Source organism: Ochotona curzoniae, unplaced genomic scaffold, assembly GCF_017591425.1.
Source record: "Ochotona curzoniae isolate NIBS_2020 unplaced genomic scaffold, NIBS_Ocur_1.0 scaffold_2587, whole genome shotgun sequence".
NCBI classification, from domain to species: Eukaryota; Metazoa; Chordata; class Mammalia; order Lagomorpha; family Ochotonidae; genus Ochotona; species Ochotona curzoniae.
This window is the reverse complement of record NW_024467096.1, coordinates 15,545,315-15,571,438: the sequence shown is the minus strand read 5'-3', so window position 1 is coordinate 15,571,438 and position 26,124 is coordinate 15,545,315. Positions and strand designations below refer to the sequence as shown.

The following is a 26,124-nucleotide window of genomic DNA, read 5'->3' as shown; positions in this document are numbered from 1 at the left end:
TCACAGCTAGAATTCTGATGTTAGGATAAACTCCTACATGTAGAAGAGGCTACATAACCATTCAGTGAACCAGAACCAGCACAATGACTCAACTAGCTAACCCTCTACCTTTAAGCTCCAACATCCTATATGAATGCCAGTTCCAAGTCCTGGCTGTTCATTTCCAACCCAGCTCCCTAACTGTAGCCTGGGAGAGCAAAGGAGGATGGTCGAAGTGTTCAAGACCCTGCACCTGTATAAAACACTCGGAAGAAGTTCCTGGTTTCTGGCTTTGGATTTGCCAGCTCTGGCTGTTGTGGCCATTTGCGGAGTGAACCAGTGGATGGAAGGTCTTTTTCTCTGTCACTTCTTCTTTCTGGAAATCTTCATTTTCAATGAAAACAAATAAATCTCTCTCTTTTTTTTTTAAAGATTCATTTATTTATTGGAAAGTCAGATATACAGAGAGGAGGAGAGACAGAGAGGAATATCTTCTGTCCATTGATTCACTCCCCAAGTGAGTGCAACGGCCGATGCTATGCTGATCCAAAACCAGGATCCAGGAACTTCTTCCAGGTCTCCCACATGGGTGCAGGGTCCCAAAGCTTTGGGCCATCCTCGACTGCTTTCTCAGGTCACAAGCAGGGAGCTGGATGGGAAGTGGAGCTGCCGGGATTAGAACCGGCGCCCATATGGGATCCAGGGAGTTTGAGGCGAGGACTTTAGCCACTGGCCACGCCGCCGGGCCCATAAATCTTTTTTTTTAAAAACACACTGAATAAACCAACAAGTTTCTCAGCCAGTATTATCTGTGTTTAGCACTGTTAGAAGCCATAAGAAACACAAGAAACATAGGTCACTAATCTTGAAGAAGGCATGAAAACATATATGTTGAATATTACATTCTATTTTTTAAAAAACATCAGCTTCATAAATGTTCTTTCATGTATCTAAAAATGTTTGCTCTTATTTAAGGAGCAAACATGGCAATTATAAGACAATAAAAAATGTTTTTACCCCTAATGATTTTGCTTATAATCAACTGGTCTGGAACCTGGGTCAGTATTACTCAGTGAGGCCAGAGTGGCTCCTAAGCCTGACAGTACTTATGAGTCATTTGGAGAGTAGGGGGTCTATATTCCCAACTCACACCTATTAGGATAGAATTTTCAAGAATGAGATGTGCGACTTATATTCAGTAAGCTTCTTTAGGTAAGTGTAATATACAGTTAAACTCTATTTTCAACCATGTGTGTTTTCTAGAATTCATCATGTTCAATTTCAAATTACAAAGCCAGAGATGGTCTTTTCATCTGTCAGCAAATGTCCAAGAGTCTCTTACTTAAATGTCAGTTCAAAAACAGAGCCTCCACTGTCGTTGCAAATGGCAAGAGTTGGATCATCTGTAAACTAAACAGAGAAGGAATTTATTATCTTGTAGATTTTTAAATAACCAGTCTAATAATAAATTCATTTCCATTAAATTTGGAAAATATACACTATACACATATAATAGCATTTGAAATAAACTAGATGCAGCTCATTATGTTAAACATACAAACCTAGCCTTATATAGAATAGAAACAGTTCAACATATTTAAAATACTGTGGATTTCAAAAAGTAAAACCACCTTTCATCAGAATAAAAGAAAAATACAAACTATGGTTATTAAAAGTCCTATGATTCTGCACTTGGCCTTATACTAAGGTTATTAAATGAATAGGAGCCTCTAGACACATTAGCAATTGCCTAGTTTTCAAGAACAAAGAGACAGTAAAAGATGGTTGTTATTGGGCCCAGCATGGTAGCCTAGTGGCTAAAATACTCGCCTTACACGTGCTAGGACCCCATATGAATGCCGGTTGATATCATGCATATCAATGCTCATTCCAGTTCCCTGCTTGTGGCCTGGGAAAGCAGTAGAGGATGGTCCAAAGCCTTGGGAACCTGCACCCACGTGGGAGACCCAGAAGAAGCTACCGGCTCCTGGCTTTGGATTAGCTCAGCTCCAGCCACTGAGGCCTCTTGGGGAGTTAACCAGCAGATGGAAGATCTTTGTCTCTTCTTCTTCTGTAAATCCACCTCTCCCAATAAAAATAATAAATAAATCTCTTTAGAAATGCTTGTTATCTCTGGGAAATAAACTTGTGTGAATACATCTAAAACATTTTAACTTTTTATGTTAGTCTTCCTAAAATTTGTCATTCTCCTTTACATTCCACAGAGCAAATTTCAGCAAATATTACCTAACCTGGAACACAAAAGAGATAAAATAATATTCTCCATGACAAAGAGTTTAAGTCATATGAGGTATGACAAAATTTTCAGGATACTGGAGCAGGTGTGTGGCACAGCAGTCTGGATGTTACTTACAACACCAGCATCCTAAATTGCAGTGTCTGTGTTTGAGTTACAGTTTTGTTTTGAATTCCACCTTCCTACAAATGTATACTACGGGAGTCAGGTGATGCTTTAGGTGCTTCAATTTCTGCCACCCACATAGGAAACATGGCTGAAATTCCTGGCTTCTGGATACAAAAGCTGGAATAGGCATTTGCAAAGTATGTCAGTAGATGGAAGATCTGTCTCCATCTCTCTCTGCCTTCTAAATAAACAGTAAATAACCAAACATTATTTTTAAAAAATCACAAGACACAGAATGATGTGACTTTTGTCACATAATCACATCTAAAAGTTGGTGACCTACCCTAATTGGCAAGCTTTCCTACTCTGGGATGGGGATGGATGAGGTACACGAGGCCACTGCAAAATTCTTCCTCAACCCCACACAAGCACAGCAACTTAGCTAAGAAGCTGCACATCTTTGTTTGCAAAGCCTACGTGAGCAGTTCAAAGCAGGAAACATACACTCTAGGGATGTGACCCACTGAAGTGTAGGGAAAATAGTAGAACTCATTCTATTTAACTGTTTAGTTCTTGTGCATACACTTTAACATGTGCTTAAAAATTAGTGAAGTGCACACCAACACACACACACACCATTCAAAGTCCATATTGCTACTGATGCGTTGTGGTATTAAGTTGAGAGAACAGTTAAGAATACTGATGTCAAGTGGCCACTGTCAATCTGTCTTCAGAAGCATTCAATCATCTGTGTCTCTTCTTTCATCTCAGCACCTGCACACACCACTGCCATCACCACTCCTTGGGTTTTTTTTTTCTTAAAAATAATTGGCCTTTTATAAACACCTCCAACTAATTACTCCTTCAATCAAACATTTATTGAGCAGCTATCTTAAAGAAATAAATAAATGGCAAAGAGATTCTGCATTCAAAGATCTTAAGAGAGATAAGACATATACACAATTATATTAGAAGCTGGCACATACCATATGAAAAAAAGAGGTCAAGATAAATTATCACAATACTCTAAAAGAGAAAAAAAAATCTCCCTACTTTCACTTGTGTTGGTTGTTTTCATTGTAACTAAATGCTTCTTCAATGCTCCTTTGTCACAAAAGACATTTTTGGAACTAACCTAGATGCAGACATATAAACTCCAGATGCTAGCAGACTTTAAAAAGCACATGTATGGATAATGGAACTCTGCAAAGCTAAGCAACAAAATGTGCACATGATTAAAATCTAGAAGATCTGAGTTTAGATTTCTCTGGTTATAGTCTTTACCTTTTATGCTTCTGAATGTGGCTTGCCAGCATGTAAGAACCGAGATTCAAATTGTATTTATAAATGAAATCTGTTACCTAAGTCAGTTTATTTTTTTCAGGCCTGGAAAGAGAAACCAAGACTAAGATCTTAACACTTTTCCTTTTGAGGCCTGAAAGAAAATAAACCAACAGATTTCATTTCTAAACATAGTACAAACCCTGATTCCCTTACAATTGCCTGCTTTGAACTGCAAGCAACACCCAAGAATGACAGAGCAATAGAATCTTCGTGAATTCAGAAAGGAAAAAGACCTTTTTAAGTCCCCACCTGAGTCTCCAGCACAGTGCTGCCTGTTTTTGTGGCCAATCCTTAGTCTTGGATCACATCACTCTGCCCTCTTGGCTACTCTATTAGACCTCAATATAACCAGAATATTTCCACACTAGCCCATCTCTGGTTTTAACCTAAGAAAACAACTTGTTAGATTAGTTAAACAAAAGATAGTTCAAAGTGAAGAATTTTATTCATACACGAGTGTGCAATTTCATGTTACATATACTTATCGGACTTCTGATTGTCAATATGGAGAAATTTACCTTAAAATGGATACAACGGTATGATCATAAAAATTACTAGAAAAAGAAAGCAGATCTATTACCTTGATATGCAATATAGCCGTTCCTGGAGGATGAGCATCTGTTATTGATCTTAGTAGTTTTCCACTGGCCAAATCCCACATGGTGATCTATAAGACAACTAGATGCTTTAAAAACAAATTTACTGCTCTTTTTGGACCTAAGTTTCCTACCTTCTGGCTGCAATAATCTGTCCCTGGTCTATAAACATTGCAGGCAAAGAGCTGTAAAGTTAAAACATACCTTAAGGTTGCAGATCCATTAAAGCACTGAGCCTTTATCTTCATCTACCCCTCATCCTGCCCCATCTACTTTTCCCTTTGGATTTTAAATGCTGTTCTTACACTCAGTGATAAAGGAAATTGCTCTAATAAGTCAATCTGTTTAGCATTGGTAAAATCATAGGAAAGGCTTACTGCCAAACCAGCTAGTGATGTATAAATCAAAAGATGAGAAACACCAGAATCTACTACTAGAAGTGGAAAGAAACACCAAAACAGTTATCCAGGAACACAGTAATAAGAACACAGAAAACAGGGTATAGGGTATTTGAACAGTAGCCACACAAAACAAAAATTTTAGGAAGGGTGCATACGCACTGATCTGACAGTGAAGACGCAGGTTAAGATGCCCCCATTCTCTATTGGAGTGCCTGGGTTCAGGCTTCCTGTTAATGCAGACCCTGGGAGCCAATGGGGATAGCTCAGGTAGTTGGACTCCTGCCACATATGGGAGACCTGGATTAAGCTCACAGCCCCTGGCTTCAACCCAAGGGGGTCTACTGTCAGGGAGAAGGAACTAGGGGATGAGAGCTCATTCTGTCTTTGTCTCTCTTGGACTCTGCTTTTCAAAAGAAAAGACAGCCACGATTAGACACACTGCTATAAAGAAGTATATTTATATAATGCTCTGTTTGATTTATAAAAGCTCTTTATTCAAACAGATACATGAATTGGTATATAAAATAAATTTGAGATTCTGGCTCAATCAACAATCAATAAAATATCTGACAAAAACAGACTGAACAATCTCACTGTCGATTTATAGACATATCACTTCACAACACATATATTAGTTTTCTAAATACCAATCTAAATATTTTAATGTTGTCTTACAAGTAGAAGAAAATTTATATCTTACCTGCCCTTTAGCAAAGCCACAGAGAAGTCTTGAGCAGTCATTGTTGATACTGAGGGCAGAGATGGCTCCATACTGTCCTCCAACACTGGTGCTACCCAGACAGAGGCGCAAAGCCTGATTCTGATCTGAAGAAAGCAGTTGCCAAAGACAAGTGAAGAAATAAAAGGCAGTAAGTAAATGCACAGAACTTAGGCAAACTTTCAAACTCAGAAGGTGGCAAGAGTTCAAAGAGGCAAATGATGAAGTCACATTCAGTTTAAGATACATTTATGGGGGATCTACTTGAAGCTTAGAATTGATTTATAAACTAAGAACACCAAAAAAAAAAAAGGAAAACAGCAACAAAAACCACACCATGATCTATAAGGCAATATAACTTGAGTTAAAAAATATCCATAAGACATTTCCTTGAATATATCAATTACCTTTCCATGCTCTCATCCTAGAATTATGTTTCACTATTTTCAATACATTAGGTTACAGGAACTAACAGCTTCTTTTATAATATGAATATTTTTAAAACTTTAAGAACTGGGCTGGTATTGTGATGAGGTAGGTTAGCCATTGCCTATGATGCCGACACCAGCATCTCATATGGGTACCATTCAAGTCCGGGTTGCTTCACTTTTGATGCAGTTTCCTATTAATGAGCCTGGAAAACAGCAGAGGATGTCCCAAGTGCTTAGCCCCTGCACTCATGTGAGAGACCAGGAAGAGGCTCCTGGCTTTGGCCTGCCTTAATTATGGCCAGTGTGGCCATTTGGGGATAACATAGTGGATGGAACTTCATTCTCTCCCTCTTTGTAACTCTGCCTTTCAAATAAATAAAACAAATCTTTAAAAAATAAAATCTCCAAAAATTAAACTGTATTAACTTAGAATCTGGCTGAGCTTTACATTTCTGTTAACCATAAATAAATGATTTATTATTTCAAATATAGCATTTTATAGGCTAAAATATTTCAAAATATCTACTAGGTTAAGCTCTTCTAGGGTAAAGATCTTGCTTTAATCACCTCTGATTTTTTCAGAAGACATTCAATCATTTCTTAAATTTTATTATCTAATAATGGAGAAATTCCTCCAGAGCTTCTCCTGGAGAATACTTTGTATAGAGCTCACTATTGTGTTCACTTAAACACCACAAATTTAAAAATTCTAAATGTAAGAAAGCACATCTAGGACATTTAACTTCTTAGGGGAACGTCCAATCTGAATTCCCTCAACTCATCTCACATCTGTTTATGCCTTCCTTACCCAACTACACATTAGTCTGATATCTGTCTAATGTAAGATCAGGAGTCAAGGAGCACTCAGAGTAACCTGGTGCCTCACACTGAGACGGCATCTGACACACGCTCAACAGCTTTCCTTCTGAGTAACGCTGGTTCTTAACAACAGCCTGAAGGCATTTGCCTTGGCTCTGGTGAGTAAGATTAAGTTAAGTTCTTTGGTCCATCCAGACTGAACACTGTTATCTTTCCGCGTTCATAAACCAGCTCCAATAGCAGGCGTCTCCCCAAGAGGGAGTCCTGGAACAATGGACGGCTGCACCATATCTGCCACACAGAAAATACTCACTGCTTCAAAGTCATCTTGGATTTTAGCCTTTCCAGGTGAACATTCAAGAAGGAATAAAGTTCATGACTATATAAGGTCTGATATATTTTTAAAGCTATTATCTTTATTCATATTTAAAAATACACAATTACCAATTTTCCCCCATACATCTACACTGGCCTCCCAGTAAATTTTCTCTCCTTCCTCAATTTAACCCAAATTGTCAAAACTTCTTTTTCTTCTAAAATTTTCCTAACTCTAAACACAGAATCCTATTTTTATTTTGCTTTGTTCAAATTCCGTCTAAATAATATTTGCCCTTGTTGTCTTTTCAGGGCTGCTTTACCGGTTAGTATATTATCCACTCGCCTTTGTTAGCACACGATCATAATATGACAGTGGTGGGTTATATTGCACTAGTACACCACTACGCTGTGTCTAGGCAGCAGGTGAGCTGAAGAAAAGGACAGAGGCTGGTGTAAGACTTCACATGTCCCACACACAAGGCCCCAGGGTCTGGCAGGGAGCCTGCAGCAAACCTCTGAGACCCCATAGTGATCCTAGCTTTGACGGCCACACCTCAGAGTTCTGATCCACCTGTACTTACACTCACGACTGCTTCCTGATGCCTCAAAGTTCATACTTTCATAATTTAAGCATTCTTCTAAGGTGGGGAAGGTATGGGCAGGACTGAGAATTGGCATAAAAAAACAAACAAACAAACACAAAGGAACCATTAAGAAAGAGGACACAGAAGAGTGAAAATGGGAGAAAGAAGAGGAAAGTTTAATCTAACTTCTGTATTAAAAATTCAATCATGGGGTGGGAGGGGGCAGGGATTGGCATGCACAGTAAAGTTGTTGCCTTCAATACCAGGATCCCATGTGGGTGCTGGTTTGAATCCTGGCTGTTCCATTTTGGACCCAGCTTCCTGTTAACATGCTGGGAAAGCAAAGAAAGAAGGCCCAAGAGTTTGGGTACCTGCCACCCACACGTGAGACCCAGAAAAGCTGCTGGCTTCAGCCTGGCTCAGTCATGGTTGTTGCAGTCATCTGAAAAGTGAACCTGGGTATGAAAGATTCTTTCTCTCTCTCTTCCCCTCTCTCTCTCTCTCTCTCTCTCTTCCTCTTCCCTCCCTCTTTCTGTCAAATAAAATCTCTGAAAGAAAAAAATTCAAATATAACTGTGCTTTCCTATGGTTCAACACACTAGAAACTAGTTGTCCCTGGAATACGTGTTAAGTTTATTATCCCACAGGTCTGTGTTAATGAAGACATTCTCCATGGTTTTCCTCAATTTTTCTTTTACAATGTATTTGTTTCCTTTATAATGTCCCCTCGAAAAGCAGCATGGTTGTGAATCCGGATACCTGGATCTTAGTCCCACTCCTGCTCCTAGAGTGTTAAAGGCACTTGTAACTACACGTCTGGGTACTGTCAGGAATGTTATTTAATTCCCCTTAACCACCCTACCATCTATAAAACATAGAAGGCACAGACGATAGCATTGTGCTGCCAAGAGGAATGTGCTAATAAAGTGAAACAATAAACAGATAACCCATTCAATGTCTCGAACATTTTTAGGGATCCATCACAAACTAATTTGTAGATACATTCATACACGTTTTTTAAAAAGGCATGCAACATCTGATGGTGAGAGAGGCAATGGGCTATGTATAAAACACAATCTATTTTGGCCTCCACAAAGATATGTTTTCAATCTCATTGCAACTTTCTAAGTTTTATCTTTATGGTATTATAGTAACAAATTTGATATTGCATCATTTAACTCATTCAGAAAAGCAAGAATCTTGTGGCTAGAAGAAATCACAGAGGTTTCTTTGCAACCATAACTAAACAAACTACACTCCAGGTAATTCCAGGCAATTCTGGGAAGAGGTACTTGGCTAAAATAAACATAAAACCTTTTCAAAGTACTTAAAATTCTACAGCTGCATGGAAAGAACAAAAGGATCCAATCAGAAGAAGCAGGAAAGATGAAAATCAGAGCTCTGTCTGTCCAGGATGCTCTTGAGCTCATTAATTTAAAAGAAAAAATTCTAACTCTCCCCACTCCAACTCTCTGAAGTTTTCTTTTCTCCTATTGGGGAAAACATATTAAATTAATAGTACCTCTAACTTCATTTACAAAGTAATAAAGATTTACATTTGGTTGGAATTGTAAACTGAAAAAAAAAAAAAAGCTTAATGCAGCTTACAAAGCAGTGACCCTGAGTAAAAAACATGAAATGAGACAGTCACTTCCTCTAAAAACGTCAGAAAATCAACAAGCAGAAATATGCCTATGAAAAATTAAAAGATTTGTATCAGGTGATACAAATCTACACACACACACACAAAAAAAAACCCTGTGATTAAGGACAACAACATAGCTTTCAAATTAAAGGAACTTGAAGCCCAGATATCACAAAAAGCACATCTTTTTAATATTGTAATGAACTCTATTTCTTTCACCAGTTAATGTTCCAAAAACACTGGTAGATTTCCTCCAACATATTCTAAACTCTGCTTCCAATCAAACTCCCTACTAATGCACCTAGGAAAGCAAGCAGGAAATGGCTCAAGTACAGGGAGCCCTCCCACAGGGAGACTCAGCTAGGGACCTGGTTGCTGCTCTGGTCTGGCCCAGCCCTGACTGTTAGAGCCACCTAGGGTATGAACCACATGCACATGCTCTAACATCCTAACCTCTCCTCTTCTTTCCTCCCCATCCACTGCTCTGCCTTTCAAAGAAATAAATCCTTTTTATAAAACAAAAACTCAAATAGCACATAAAATCTATAATAGCCTTGAAATCTAAATTTGGCCATTTATGGATTTCTGTTCTTTTCACATGCCAAAATTTACTCACTCTTCTAGTTTATTTATTCCTAAACTGCTCTAATTATTTCAAATTTGTTACTATAATACCATAAAGATAAAACTTAGAAAGTTGCGATGAGATTGAAAAATACCATCAAAGAATGAAATATCTTTTCCTAAGAGGAATCAGTTTACTACTTCTCTATTCTGCTGATATTTATCATTCAGAGGAGTACTTCAAAAACTTATTAAAAACAAAATTAAAAGTTTATTTTGTTACAAAAAATGCTGAAATCCATGAACAGAGTAGTCTTCAAAATGTTCATGAAAAATATACATTACAAAAAATTTATGCATGAGTTTAAAAATTTTTGGAACCCAAATGAGCCTGTTTTATTCCATCTTCCATGAAAATTTCAAAACACCTTCAAACTGTTCTTTTCTTATCCTAAGACCAAAGAAAAAGGAAATCTCAGAAAACAATTTTTGGAGTCAGGAATGTGGCACAATAAGTTAACTTGTGGCTTGCAAAGCCACCTTCCTATATCAGAGTGCTAGTTTGAGTTCCAGCTACTCCACTTCCAATTCAGCTTCCAACTAATGCATATGGGAAAGTGACAGATGATGGTCTAAGTGCTTGGGTCCTTAACATCCAAGTGGGAAACACGCATGAAGTTCTAGGATCATGGCTTTGGCCTGGCCCTGCCCCAGCTGTAGCATGCACTTGGGGAGTATATGGGTGGACAGAAGGTATCTTGCCTTCTCTCTCTGACTCCCTGTAGGTTACTCTGCCTTTTGAATAAAGAAATACATATTTTTAAAAATTATTTCAAAGACAGAGTGACACAGAAAAAGAGAGAGAGAGATCTTCCAACTGCTAGTTCACTCCCCAAACAGCCATAACAGCCAGGAAAATGAGCCGGGCCAAAGCTAGGAGCCAGTAGCTTCTTCCAGGTCTCTCACATAAGTGGCAGGGCCCAAAATACTTGAACCCATCTTCCACTACTTTCCTAGGTGCAACAGAAGAAGAGAGATCAGAAATGCAGCAGCCAAGACAAACCAGCACCCCCTTGGGTGCTCATTCCCAAAACTGCTCATGCCCTTGTAATGCCACTGTTTTTAAAAACTTAAATACAGAATACACAGGGATTAAATGTCTTGGGAAAACTTGGTAATGATGAGTGGCCTCAAAAAACTGTCAGGAAATAAATTCTTGACAAAAAGAATGGTAAAAAACTGAAAGAACACTTCATTAAAATCTAGATTTTTTTAACTCATCAAATGCTTCAATGTTTCTATGCCTTTGGTTTCTACATATTAAAATTACTATAACTCCAAATTTTATATGACTCATTATTGATGAAGTTTATGTCCAAAGAGAGGCTGAACAACTCCAATTGACAGATACAAACTAAAAGAAAAGGATTCTAGCATTAGGCTACATCAAAACAGGAACAAGGGTCAGCATTGTGGTGCATTGAGTTTAGCATCACATAAGTCGCCAGTATGAGTTCCACCTGCTTCACTTCCAATCCAGCTCCCTGCTAACACACCTTGGAAAGCAGAGGAAGAAAATTCAAGTACTTGTGCCCTGCAACCAAGCTGAAGCTCTGGATGGAGCTCTTGGCTCTGGCTTTGGCTTAGCTCAGCCCAGTCACTGAAGTTATTTGAAATGAAGAAAATCATTAATTATTCCTCTGTGAGTGAGTGTGTGTGTACCTATCTTTCAACTAAATAAATAAATCTTTAAAAACTATTTTAAGGGCAAAATGAAGATACTTTATTTTTTCAGTTAGAATAAAATAATGAAATTATACATATGTTGATAGTCTTTCTGTTACCTGCATTAAACATTTTTTTATTAGCTATTTTTTCCCAAAAGCGTTTCATAAGAGGACATCAATTGTAAATGATAGCATTCTCTTCCAAAATGAGAGAGGACAAAAGAAAAAGAATCACTCATGCAAGCCAAAATTACTATACCTTTTCCTTTTGAATCCATGAAGAAAAGATTGAGAGAGAAAGAAAAGCAAGAAATCAGTTCAAGAGTTCAGAGAAAAGACAGGTAAAATTCCAAGAGCTTAGCTGACAAGCTTTAGCTATGCGTGAGATATCCCCTAGCACTTTTTTTTTTGTCATGTTTAGGTACTAGTTATAGGCAACAACAAGATGTATATGGTCAAATTACAGCACAATATGTAAACAATATCTAAAAGATACTCTATTATACTACACTAACAAACAAAACTATGAAAGACTCAACACAGCCTAGAGAAACATCTTAAGATTTGACCTTTAAGATTTTGCATAATCCAAGATACACAAATTACCATCTAACCAATTTCCTAAAAACAGGCAATATACATTTAACAAACTGGGCCTCTATTTCAAAGAGGACCCACTGGTACTTAAACAAATACAGTTATTCCTGTTATACTTTTTCCTGTGATTAACAAAGTCTAAAAGAGACTAGATCTAATGCAAATCTAGACACTTCAGCTAGTAATCTGCCATTTGTGTTTGAGTTTTAGCATATTTAATTCATTTGTTAAAACACATTATCCAAAAATTTGCTTCCTAAAAATGAGTAAAATTTACTGATTGCTCTATCAAAACCCTAAGCCCAACCAGACTATTATTATTTTTTCTCAAAATGTTCACTTTGGCATACTTTGTTTTTTCATGAGTCTGTAACTCAAATTCTTATCTATAGCAAGCTGCTGTGAAGTCTTTAAAAAATCAGAAAATCAGGTCCAAGGAAATTAAGAAGGCAGCATCAAAAAACAATGTAGTCTTCTCTGTCAGCTTGTTTTTTTAAAGGATTCACTTTAATTTGTTTGCAGTAAACTTACATGGATTTGATTATAAACAGTTACACTTCTTGTAACCTCTTGATAAGGAAGGGATGTTAAAGTCAAAAGAGTTGAAGGAAATAAACACTGGCAGGTTAAGTGGGAACAGCCAATCAATATGTACTCTGCCAGCAGATAAACATACACATCATGTTCTGCCTTCTTTCACTTTAGGGCTTCCATATTCTGTTCTTCATTTCCTGGAATTTATCTCCTTTTCTGTAGGACAGCATTGCTCAAGATTACGGAACCACACTGACTTAGGATCCAGTATTCCTCAACTCTGCGCCATCACCTCATATATGCACTTAGGTGATTTGCCAAAACTATCAGTGTGATACCAAACATGTCCTGCAGGAGAACAAGGCGTCAGATAATGAGATGATGTACAGCACAGGTAATTAACATTCTTGTCCTGATCCTAGCAATTCCACACTCAAGAATCTGTCTGAAGTAAATAATCACATACACAAACATAGTAACAAAGACATTTGTTTATAATATTCCTTCTTTAGAAACAATCTGAATATCTTACAGTAGAAAATGGTTAAGTAGATTATGGCAAATCCATTTAAAAGACTGTTATTAAAAATAAACGATGGGAGGGCCTGGTGGCAGCGTGGCCTAGTGGCTAAAGTCCTCGCCTTGAACGCGCCGGGATCCCATGTGAGTGCCGGTTCTATCCTGGCAGCTCCACTTCCCATCCAGCTCCCTGCTTGTGACCTGGGAAAGCAGTTGAGGATGGCCTAAAGCTTCGGGACCCCGCACCAGTGTGGGGGACCCAGAAGAGGTTCCAGTTCCCAGCTTCGGATCGGCACAGCTCCGGCCGTGGCAGTCACTTGGGGAGTGAATCATCGGACGGAAGATCTTCCTCTCTGTCTCTTCCCCTCTCTGTATATCTGACTTTGTAATAAAAATAAATAAATAAATCTTTAAAATAAATAAATGATGGGGGCCAACAACACAGTGGATTAAGGCATATGCCTGTAATTGTCTACAATATTAGCATCCTATGTTGGAGCACTGCTTTGAGTTTTGGTTGCTCTGTTTCCAATCCAGCTCCCTGCTATTATGCCTGGGAAAGCAGTAGAAGATGGTCCAAGTAAGTACCACTCACATGTAATAGACTTGGATGGAATTTGAGGCACTTGACTTTGGCCTGGCCTGGGATGTTGCAGCCATTTGGGGAAGAAAACAGAGGATGGAACATCTCCTTTCTACTTCTTCCTCTCTCTATTCTGCTCTACTTTTAAATAAATGCAATAACTCTTTAGGAGAAAAAAAACTTTTTTAAAAAACAAATAAATGTGTTACAAACAAATGTAAGTTAACCATTTGGAATAATGGTTATTACAATGAATAGACTGCAAGTTAACATGATCCCATTGGGGATGTATATACTACAGAAAAAAGATTAAAAGGTTGCACAGAAATGTTAGGGATTATTCCTGGACAGATGATATGATATAAATTCATATTTGATATCTCTGACTTTTTGCTCATGTGTATATTCTAAATTTTCTACTATGAATATATATCTAAAGTAAGAAAAAAAAGTATTATTTAAAGTATCAATTCTAAGTTCTTCTAGCACTATTAATCTTTGTTATTATTCTGGTCTCCAAATAAGAAATCTCTATTACTTTAAATCAATAGCCTTTAAAAAGATTAGGTGTTACAAATACAGGATAAGTAAAGCTTTCAGCATAATAGAAAACCCATAAGTATGAATTCAAATAATCCAAAAACAATGAAAATCGGTTATCCACTCATAAGGTAAATGAAGATGCAAGGCTCCAGAGAGAATTAGGGTTCTGCCATTAAGCTGGTCAAGCAATCCTTCCAAAGTATTCTGCATATTACAGTCAGGAATTGAATTGCTCAAGTATTAAGATCCAGAAGAGAACACAGATGCTGGCACAGTCATTGCCTAGCGCTTTTAAGTGGAAAAAAAAAAAGAAGAAGAAGAACAAAATACTCGGCTCATATACTGAAAAGGATTAAAGAAACCAGTTAGTTTCACATAAGAAAAAAAATGAGAAAATACCTCTATTATACAAATAATACAAATAAAAACCTGTTAAATTCTCTTTCTCAGCCAAGAAAATAATGGGACTGCGGGCTAAAAAATTCTCAGTGCGGGAGGGCTTACAATAGAAACGAAAAAGGAGCATCCTGTCATTCAGTGGTCCTGATTATTACAGAGAACACTCAGAGAACCCTTTTCCTAAAGCTCATTTAGATTACCCAGTGCTGGGATGTGACTTAGAACCCTAAACCACCACTACCACCACCACCCCCGCCACCACCCCACCCAGCACAACCACATCACCTCATTTACCACCACCCCATCCAGCACCACTACAATCCACCCCACCCCACCCATCACAACACCCCACCTACAATCGCCACCACACCATCTACTACCACCCCCACCACCAACAGCACCAGGCAGGATGACTACCCAATGTTCAACTTTACTCTTTTTTGTCTACATCTGCAGGAAGTTAGTACACATGATGGCTTATAAATTTGTAAGGAAGAAAATAAACTTTCAGTGAGTAGCAAAAAGAAGCTGGGAGCCAAGTAATTTTTAACTATAAATATACTGTCTGCTACTTCTCAAGTCTTTCTGACTTTATTCAGGAAAATAAAGTTCACTGTGTACAATGTGATTAAAGAACATTCTAAAACCTACCATCTGAAAGTAAGAAAATAATTAGAAAATTTACCAAATACTAAAGCCAGTCCATGAGATGTTCCCACTGCTATGAGACTGGACACTGCCTGAAACAAAAGGGAAGATGATATTTTCAGATATTACATCAAAGATCTTGAAATAATCATAGTTGAATTTGTTGGCCTCCCTTCCTCTCTGCACCAGATGACATACCAACTATTATAACTACAGAGAGTTTCATCTAGGAGGCAAAACGGGAAATGAAACTCAGGACATTTTATTTCTGAGAATCCCTCAAATTTACTGGAAGGCAAACACTATCAAAATATCATATGTTCAACATTATAGGCACAAAACATGCCACTCAGCTTCCTCTAAAGCAACTCTTTAAAAAAAAAAAAAAAAGGTCCAGAGAAAGTAAAGGCATTCATTGTACCCAACTAAGAGCCTCCAACAAGATGTGGGGAAGAGAATGCTCTTCTCCAGTTTTTCCACAGGAGTCAACAGGCACCAGAAATGCTCAAAACTCAGCCCATTTCCTCGCCAAATGACTGACTAATAAGAAAGCTACAGGAGGCAGCTGGAGAAAGAGAAAAGCAAGTATTAGTGTGCTTTCAATATCCCCCTCCCCCTTCTCTACAATCACACCACAGATTTACTACTTGGCAGGCTTGGCAGTGGACTGCAGAACTGCTCAATGTACTATTTACCACAAAGTGATTTCACTGAATGCCGTTTCCCATCCCCTGTAACAGAAGGAAGGCCAACTCACAGAAGGAGCACATTTACTCAAGCAGGATGGTACCACATACAAATCAACCCAGAAAAGGCTAATCATGATTCCATCATCTTTTTCCCCAACAAAAGCCCAAAGAGAAACAATTTAAAAAGAAAATGCTCAACATGGACAAATTTTAAGGTTGATTACTGGCAATAAAATTACTCATGAATTTATTCTCATAATATGCATGGTAATTTTGAACATTATAAAAATAAATCTAAGACACACCAATCAAATAAAAAACCTACCTCTAACAGGTTAAAATATACTTACAATTGCTGTAGGCAAGCCAGCATCTACTTTGTCCTAAATGAAATTTAAGGGGGGAGGGGAGAGAGAATTGGAAAACATAGTATCATTTTAAAATAAAGTAGAATAAGAGTCTCTCTTTACACATACTTTGATCCAAATCAACTCAGACAAGAGGCTGAATTTTCTCTTTTGCCTCCAACTAAGAGAAATTACAAAAGCTGTACAATATCAACAAAATACAAACAGCATGAAAGTGAATCATTTAATTTTAGTAACTGCAACAGATGCTTCAGAAAGGGTACTGATTATAAATGGAAATGTAAAAGGAAACAAGATAGGAAAGAGGTTCCACTCGCTAAAATGTGAATAAACCATATGAACTAAGTGGCCATAATGGTAGGTACCACTAAGTGGTAGGTACACGCCAAGCTTTGAAGAAAGGGAAGCATGTGCTAAAGATATCCCACTGCTAACCAGGAGCTTCTTATATGGCAGATTATCCAATAACTTTTAGATAAAACCCCAGCAGGGCATACTAAGCCAATGTAAGAGAATTTACTTAATGCTTAAATAGCCTTAAACAATAGTAAGAGCTTGTAGTGATACAGGACCGTGGTAGCAAAGAATACAGAGTACTTCATAAACATTAGAGAAAACAGAATTAAATGCATGTTTACTTTGGTGCAAAATATTTTGAGATTCATGTGTAACCTTCTCATAATACTCTTTTCTATGAACTTTTTGAAGACTTCTTCCTAGTAAACATGGATTTAGAATTTCTTTCGCATCAAAATAAAATTATTCATCTTTTAATTCTACTTTTCCATTAACTTTTTGAAGTTTCCCCCTGTATCACACTATCTGATTCTCAAACCTGGGAAGATAAGACAGGCAAGATCAGATTTTCCAGATCAATAAAGCAGAAATCTCAAAGCACTTATCCGGCCTGCCCACGGTTACTCAGCAATGTCTCAAATTCTGAACTTCCAGCAGGCCTATACATCACTCCCACACATTTTCTTTTCTTTGACCCTGTCAGTGTGGTCCACTATTATAACTGCTCAGTAGCCAGGGTCTATTTAGCCAACTTTGCAGTGTTTCCGAGCAAGTAACAAAGTTATACTGCAGTGTACAGAGAACATGAAAGAACAATGAGCAAGACAGCCATTATATATCCACCATTCTGGGCAACAGTGCATGCTCAACTTTGCGTGTGTGCATGCCTGCTTGGCAAGCATGCCTAACACAATGCTTGACAGTTAAGCAGCACACAGTAAGTATCTGGTTAATAGTTGATTTGCGTCCTGGACAGGGAAAAAGAAGAATGAGGCACCAGATGAAGAACATAAACTATATCCAAAATAAACCAGAATACTAAAATCAGAAGTCACCTGACTTCAAAAGCTAAAAATGCACAGATGTGGGAAGTATTTTAGAGATAACACACTTTTATTACTGGTGTTGCAGGATCTTCGGGTAGAGCTTCTCAAAAGCCAGGATGCCTGTTAAAGTGCAAATCCCTACCCTACCCTACTAAAGATACCAATTCAGTAGGTCTGTAGTCAACCCCAAGAATTTATATTTTGGGCCTGGCGGCATGGCCTAGCAGCTAAAGTCCTCGCCTTGAACGCACCGGGATCCCATATGAGTGCCAGTTCTAATCCCAGCAGCTCCACTTCCCACCCAGCTCCCTGCTTGTGGCCTGGGAAAGAAGTCAAGGATGGCCCAAACCTTTGGGACCCTGCACCCATGTGGGATACCAGGAAGAAGTTCCTGGCTCCTGGCTTCAGATTGGCATAGCATTGGCCGTTGCGCTCACTTGGGGAGTGAACCATAGGACGGAAGATCTTCCTCTCTGTGACTCCTCCTCTCTGTATATCTGACTTTCCAATAAATAAATCTTTAAAAAAAAAAAAAGAATTTGTATTTTAACAAGCTCCCCAAGGGATTCTTACGTATTGGGTACATTCTGAAACAAACAAACAAACAAAAACATGGTGCTAAGACACCCCTAGTATCTTAAGATTGAATATTAAAATGATAAAGATGCTTAAAAAATTAGTTCAGATTAATTCTGAATGTAGTCACATGTCATATTACTTTGAAAAGGATTCTAAAATGAAGCAATGTGGTTCACAGCTCCAAAAATTTCATCTCTCCCAAGTGTTTCCATTCACGGCCTCCACGCCATAAGGATCAAGGTTCTCAGCGGGCCCGCAGTGACAGGGTTTAGTCACGTGGCTGAAGGCTGCAGTGAGCAACTGCTCAGGAGAAATATCCAAAAATGTACCTAGCTTTACATGTTAATAAACCAACCATCACAGAGAAGCATGCAACTTAAATTGAGCTGGTAATCCAAAATTAGGAAGGCACCATATGATGACTGTCACAGGAAAAGCAGTTTTCATTTTAACATACCAAAGGAGCTCAGCCATAGCAATGAAATAAGAACAGAATGCAAACACTCTGGGATTTATTAGAATTTCCCCCTCCTCGGCATGAGGGAGGAGAAACCCTTTTAAATAACAGATTTATCTAATCATTGCTCAGCGTCTGAGTTTTAGTTCAGTCTCCATTATTCAAAATATTTTTAAAACTGCACAGGTGGGTCAAATGACTGTTCTGGTTCATCTTGATTTTGAAAGGAATGAATTTCATCACCTACATAAGGATTAAATTCAGAAAACGTCATGGAAATATAATCCTCAACAGGTGGTTCTCATTCTAACAAATATGAGTTACTCTCCACCTAAAAGAGGAGAGACAATTGCCCGGGTTTCCTCCATTGCTTGACCATCTTTCTATTTAAATTGACTTCATGATATATGAGCTGGGTCAGGACACACCAGTTGTCCATAGTGGCTTTTCCCTTTGGTATCTGCAATAAGAGCTTTCTTGGATAAACTTGAAAGCTGCAATGCAATTGTGGTGTCACGATGCCACTGCTGTATCAATTTCTTGCTCTTTTAGAAAAGCAAAACTTTTCCTTTTGTCCAAATTGAGTATGGAAAATACCAATTAAAGTCCATGAAAAGGACATAAAAACATATCAAAATCTGTGAAGTATGAATCTGTCATTATTACTATTGCAATTACTACTATACACTGAATTCAGAAAACTAGAATTAAAAGACTATAAAAGGAACCGGCACAATGGCTCAAATGGCTAATCCTCTACCTGCTAGCACCAGTATCCCACAGTGGCTCTGGTTCATGTCCTGGATGCTCCACTTCTCATCCAGCTCCCTGCTCGTAGCCTGGGAAATCAGTGGAAAATGGCCCAAGTTCTTGGGACCCTGCACCCTCATGGGAGTCCCAGAAGAAGCTCCTGGCTCCTGGTTTTGCATCAGCTCATCTCCCCTCCAGCCATCACAGTCATTTGGAAATAAATCAGCAGGGAGAAGATTTCTGTCTCTATCTCTCTCTTTCTCTGCCTCTCTTCTCTGTAAAATCTGCCTTTGTGATAAATATAAATAAATATTTTTAAAAGTCAAGGAAAAAGTTTAATCAGTGTTCTAGAGGACTATTAAATATTTTTAGATTGATCTAGTGCTCGCACTCATCTTCAAAAAGGGACAGATATTTTATTCCAATTGTTATTTACCAGAAGTACTCACCAATAATACCTTCATTTCACAACCAAGGGGCAATAGATTTGGAGCAAAAAACCCAAGCTTGAATAAATCGTCTGCTACTTCTTTAAACAGAATGATGTGAGTGAGACAAACTCAGATCACCTCTCTGAACTTATCTCATTTATAAAATAAAATATGGCATTACCGACTTCCAAGGTGTGTGAGTAAATGAAATAAAGGTACATGAAAAGACTTTTATAAATTGCAGGAAAATCATTTCATCCTCCATATGAAAACACAAAGCAACAAGCACTTTACCTCAAAATATACAAGATGGCAACCAAATGAAAAGGAATTTAAAGAAAAAACAGATAGTGTTTCTTTTAGGCTTGCTGCCATATTTCATTTAGGCACACCGGAGACTCTGAGCAGACCTTTATTTTCATGGCTGCACTAATTTCTATGTCAAGATGTGTAGCCATGTCTTTCTTATGAGTCAAAAATAATCACACAAAAACCATGAAAGCCAGATTCTATTTTTCTTAAGCCTTGGGCCAAGAGAAGAGCTGTGCTTTGTTTTATGCTCATTCCTACTTCATTATGCCATTGCAGGTTATGAAGCTGGGGGAAAAAAATAAAATACTTACAGCTGCAGACACTATCTGGGCAGAAATTCCCTTCAAAAGGGAATGTCGCATAACTGATCCATGGAGTGAAAAAGAATCAGGTAATTTTTTCTTCCTAAAAAAAGGAGGAAAATGTTTAAAAACAGATTTTAAAAATTCTAAAAGGCAGGGTTCCAACGTTTTCAAAGAAGAAAGCCTATAGATTCAAGGAAAGCAGAAACTGACACTATATCTAATTAGTTGGTTGTGTATTAAAATAGGTGTAAAGAATCTAAGACTCCTACATGAAGATGTGGTACTAAACCCAACTTGAAGCTCATGGCAGCACTTTTCTCACCGAGGTAAACTATTCCCGGTCTACCTTCAGTAAAACAGCCACGGGTTCCACTGTTCTCTACAAACCACTCCTCCTCCCTAGGTCCCCTTGCTGTCCTTGACCTCCTTCTTATTCCTCAAATCAACTTCTCAGTCCCCCACTCATTTCTCACTCTGCTGCTCCTTCCAATGCTTTCATCTATACACTCTAATCATCACTCACAAAGTAATTTTTAAACTTTTACAAAACATTATTGAACACTGACTCAGTAGACATAAATATGTTCTGAGGATACAAAAATAAGGAAGTCAGAGTTCCCACTGCCAAGGAATTCAGAGCCTGGCTAGAAGAGCATAAAAGTGGGCCCGGTGGCGTGGCCTAACAGCATGGCCTAGTGGCTAAAGTCCTCACCTTGAATGTGCCTCCCAGGATCCTATATGGGCGCCAGTTCTAATCCTGGCAACTCCACTTCCCATCCAGCTCCCTGCTTGTGGCCTGGGAAAGCAGGCAAGAATGGCCCAAAACCTTGGGACCCTGCATCCAAGTGGGAGACCTGGAAGAGATTCCTGGCTCCTGGCTTCAGATTGGCATAGCATCAGCCGTTGCGCTCACTTGGAGAGTGAACCATAGGACGGAAGATCTTCCTCTCTGTCTCCCCTCCTCTCTGTATTTCTGACTTTGTAATAAAAATAAAATAGACCTTTAGAAAAAAAGAGGAAGAAGAGCATTAAAGTAATCATGAAAGGACAACTGTCAAACTAAAAAATAGGAATAAAGCATAACATAAACACGTGTGTACATAGATGTTTACACATGAGGAGGGCAGAGATACATATGCAAATGTAAAAGTGTTCAATCTTGCTTATTTGGAGGATGTCAGGACTGGCTAGATAAATGACATCCTCATTAGGCTTTGATGGAAGTCTGTCAGGCAAAAAGTACAAGTAAATAAACCAGAGATGTAAAGGTGCACAGTGGGTCTACAAAAGAGTACATAAAAAGCCTGGGCTAGGACTGAGATACTAGGTCAAAGTGGTAAGCAGAATTCACAAAAAGATGTCACAAAAAGAAATTCTGGCTATATTAAGTAGCCAACAAGATAACATCGTAACTTTTAGGCAAGTGGCAACCAGATCGTCAGAAACATTTAAGTTATCTATTTACAGGAGACAGTGTGGAGTAACTTAACATGGCAGTGACGGCCCGTCACACAAGAGATGGCAATCTAAAGAAGACAGCACTGATTCAGGCCAGATTTAAGAGGAACAATACATAGATAACTTTATCAATGTGAAAGTTAACACATGAATTCAATAAAGTACTTATACTATGGTTCCTCCATTTCTCTTTTCTTTTCATGTTCTCTCCAAGAATTTGGAAGGTGAAAAGCAGCCAAAATTGAAGTTATTTAGGGTTAGAAGTCTTTTTCCCAAATCTTTAATCATCTTTGTGATTCTCCTCTGAACCCACTCCAAGCGAATGAAGGAATGCAGGAGCTGACCTTGGGCAAGGAGCGCAAGAAACAAGAGGGTGCTGAGTTAAAGCAAGCTCCATGTCAGCACCACACACACTGTGCTGGGTTTGATTCCTATTCCTCCCAGGCTCCACTGTGACTGTGAGTCCCTGACTAGCAGCACAGATTCTTATTGAGGATCCAGAAGACAGCATTCATGGGATCTAACTTTACACTTCTCCCTCAAAACAGTGTCAAAATCACTAGGATCAAGGAAGCACATTTTTTCCAGACAAGTGGATTTTCTACTTCTCAAGCAAGGCTTCAATAGACCATGTTGTACTATGCAGAGATATTTACATTTTAGAGATCAAATATTGCAACCATACACAAGTGTAATTTACATGAATATCTCTATTTATTTATTTAGAAGGTATACAGATGAGAGAGAAAAATCAGTATCTTTCATCTTTTGGTTTACTCCCCAAATACATGCAATTAGAATTGGGCTAGGATGAAGCCAGGAAACCAAGAACTCAACTCAGGTCTTTCACATGGGTGGCAGGGACCCAAGTACTTGAGCCACCTTCTGTTACTTCCTAGAGCACACATAAGAAGAAAGCTAGAATTAGAAATGGGACTCAAACCCAAGCATTCCCAAGCAGCACCCTAACAGCTGTACTGAAAACCCACACTATAAGATACCTACCTTTTTAAGTTGGTCCTGTCACCGCTATCAGAGCTTGCCACAGATGAAGTATCATAAGAGTGAGAATCGATAGCATCGATGTTTAACAATGTAGGATCCTCAAGAACAAAGGACTCATCTTCATCATCAGTCTAAGTTGGAAGAAAAGAAATCAATAAATCCAAATTTCAAATACTCTATGAGACAAGTCAGGTAGGTGATAATGGGTTTCTCCAAAAAACTCAAGTGCATATATCTGCTTTTTACTCTATTCTGTGTATTCTTACTGACCAGGCAAATATAAAATTAAATTTCAACTCTAGACACATACCCCTTTTTACAAAGATTTCCCTCCCCAAATTTCCTAGTTGGTACAGGATGAAGCATGAGCAGTTGCACAGACTATTGGCTACATAATTTTTTTTTATAAAGATTTATTAATTTTTTTTTTTTGGAAAGTCAGGGCTACTGAGAGAAAGGAACAGAAACAGATCTTCCATCTGCTGGCTCACTCCCCAGATGGCCGCAATGGCTGGAGCTGAGCTGATCTGAAGTCAGGAGCCAGGCGCTTCTGCCAGGTCTCCCACGTGAGTGCAGGGGTACAAGTACTAGGGCCAGGCCCCACTGCTTTCCCACACCAATCTAGCAGTAGAACAGCCGGGACATGAGCCAGCAAAAAAAGAGATGCCAGAGCCAGCAGGAGAATTAGCCTGTTACACCACCATGCGATCCCCCAGAATAATTCTTAAAATTCAAATACATATATAGATGTTTTTCTAGATAACTAATAACTTAGGGTTAATTAGAAGTAAACAAGTATCACTAGATTCTGCAAATGGTTTGTGAAAACTATGACAAAGAAGCAGATGAAAGACATTCTAGGTTGTAAATGTGTAAACACAGCAATTTTTTTTTAAGATTCATTTATTTTTATTACAAAGTCAGATATACAGAGAGGAGGAGAGACAGAGAGGAAGATCTTTCACCCGATGATTCACTCTCCAAGTGAGCACAACAGCCGGTGCTGCACCAATCTGAAGCCGGGAACCAGGAATCTCTTCCAGGTCTCCCACATAGGTACAGGGTCCCAAAGCTTTGGGCCATTCTTGACTGTTTTCCCAGGCCACAAGCAGGGAGCTGGATGGGAAGTGGAGCTGCCGGGATTAGAACCAGCGCCCATATGGGATCCCGGTGCGTTTAAGGCAAGGACTTTACCCACTAGGCCAAAACAGCAGACCCAACACAGTAATTTCATAAAACAGACTATACCCAAAGGAAAAAAAAATTGTCCAGAATGACTGAAACTTACAAGTAGACACTGGAGATAACATCCTGGAAAAGTAAGTTGGGGTCTACAATGTAAAAGGCCTTATGTTCCTTTACACTAAATGTCAGCAGGGCCTGTGTCAACCTGAATGACCAGGGTACTGCTGGTGCCCAGTACAATACCTGGCCCATAACTGGTACTCTCTTAGTGAATTAGGATATTACAAGTAGTAAGCAAAGGGAATGCCTGAGCATTTTTACAAGTGGAGTAACATAATAGGAATCATGTTTAAGACACATGAAGCAGTATAAAGAATAACGAGGGTAGAGGAAGAGATGAAGGCAGGGCAATTATGAAGGACCAAGGAGAAAGTCATTGCAACATCAAGGAAAGAGGAGACTCAGGCAAACCAATGCAACAGAAGAGGTGAAGAGAGGGAATAACAGCAGAGACATTCCTGACACAACATTAAAGTCCACGGTTATCATTTACGTTGGGGGAATGTAAGAAGAATTCAAAGGATATTCCAAAGTCTCCAGATTGATTAGGCAAAAAAGTACTCAGTTAAGAAACGAAACAGCAGATAAGGCAGTAGGAAGAGCTTGATTTTGCAGAGGTTGCTTCTGAGCGACAGATGTTAAGAAAGAAATGCCAATTCCACCTTCTCTCAACGGCAGCACCTTTTTTCTTACAATTTCCCATCACACTCTTCCTGAGAGCCATCTGTATTTATCATCTCCACTTTCTCTATTCATGACCATTGACCTTGCTGAAGTCTTAGCCAAATTCACTGGCCTATTTTCAGGTTTTATACTATTGTCTCCTATGCATCCCTGACCCTCTTGACCACTGCTGATATCCTCTTCCTTGATTTCCAGCATGCCTCTTTTTTCCTGTTTCTCCTCCAACCTATGTGGCCTCATTTCATCAAACATGTTATCTTGCTTCTCAGTCCAACTGTTAATCACTCTTGTTCCCCAGGGTTATATTTTTTTTAATATATAAATTTTGTTTTTTATAACGATTACATGGTTAATCAGGGTGAGAAGGACCAAGGTTTAGGGAAAATTGGGTGAAATCGTTGCTTCCAAATTTGCTATTTCTTCTTATTGTTTCTGGGGAAAGGAGAGAGACAAAGAGGGAAACCACTCATGACTTTCCACACCTCCCAGTACCCAGGGATGAGGAACCACCACCACATATCAACCCAGAGTCTCAATGTGTACATATTCTGAGAGTTCTGCCCGGGTCCTTGGTAGGGTGATGGGGTGGAGCCACATGGCCCAGGGTCATATTCTTAACCCTCCTCTCTCTCCTCCTATTTCATGTATTTCCTTGTTTTTGAGCAAGTGTATCTATATTCAACGCTTTAAGCATCACATATGCTAAGGACTCCAAACAAGTGCCTTCAGAATCAACACTTCTCACGAGGTCTAAGTGTCTGTTGTTATAACTAGCTCTCAGATATCTCAGAAGATATAAATCAACTAAGAACAGGATTAGGACTGGCAAGGAGAATTTATGTAGGCAGCTATAAAAGATTAGAACAATTGATGAAGTCAAAGGGAAAAGGAACTAACAGAAATAAGAACTGTAGCACTAGAGTCTTAAGCAACAATCAATCAAAACTTAGTATCTGATTTTCTTAAGTGGTCTGGGGACATAATTAAAGAAGATAAATCAGTTGAGTTAAGCCAGGCTTACCAGGTAAGTGAAGAAAAAGCAAAGCAGAGTAAGGCTGTCAAGACTGAATTTAAAATTACTGCTACACAACAGACATCAATTTTCCATAAACAAATGTGTAGAATTTATGCAATCCTATCAAATTTCAGCTGACCTTGTGTGTGTGTATGTGTGTGATATAAAG

At 38.6% G+C, this 26,124-nt stretch overlaps 1 protein-coding gene across 4 annotated transcripts in view; it reads right to left on the bottom strand.

Moving 5' to 3' along the window:
- VPS8 (VPS8 subunit of CORVET complex) overlaps positions 1-26,124 on the bottom strand; it is a 239,556-nt gene that overhangs the window by 194,774 nt on the left and 18,658 nt on the right. For 2 of the 4 annotated variants that reach the window (XM_041002876.1, XM_041002875.1), the window contains exons 4-11: positions 23,012-23,142; positions 20,555-20,648; positions 16,354-16,386; positions 15,352-15,406; positions 11,751-11,756; positions 5,386-5,510; positions 4,269-4,355; positions 1,322-1,389 (exon numbers count right to left, since the gene is read on the bottom strand). In XM_041002876.1, the coding sequence (XP_040858810.1) occupies positions 1,322-1,389; positions 4,269-4,355; positions 5,386-5,510; positions 11,751-11,756; positions 15,352-15,406; positions 16,354-16,386; positions 20,555-20,648; positions 23,012-23,142 (599 nt within the window). Of the gene's footprint in view, positions 1-1,321; positions 1,390-4,268; positions 4,356-5,385; positions 5,511-11,750; positions 11,757-15,351; positions 15,407-16,353; positions 16,387-20,554; positions 20,649-23,011; positions 23,143-26,124 lie in introns of those variants that run through there. The other 2 variants (XM_041002877.1, XM_041002878.1) reach the window with 2 other exon arrangements.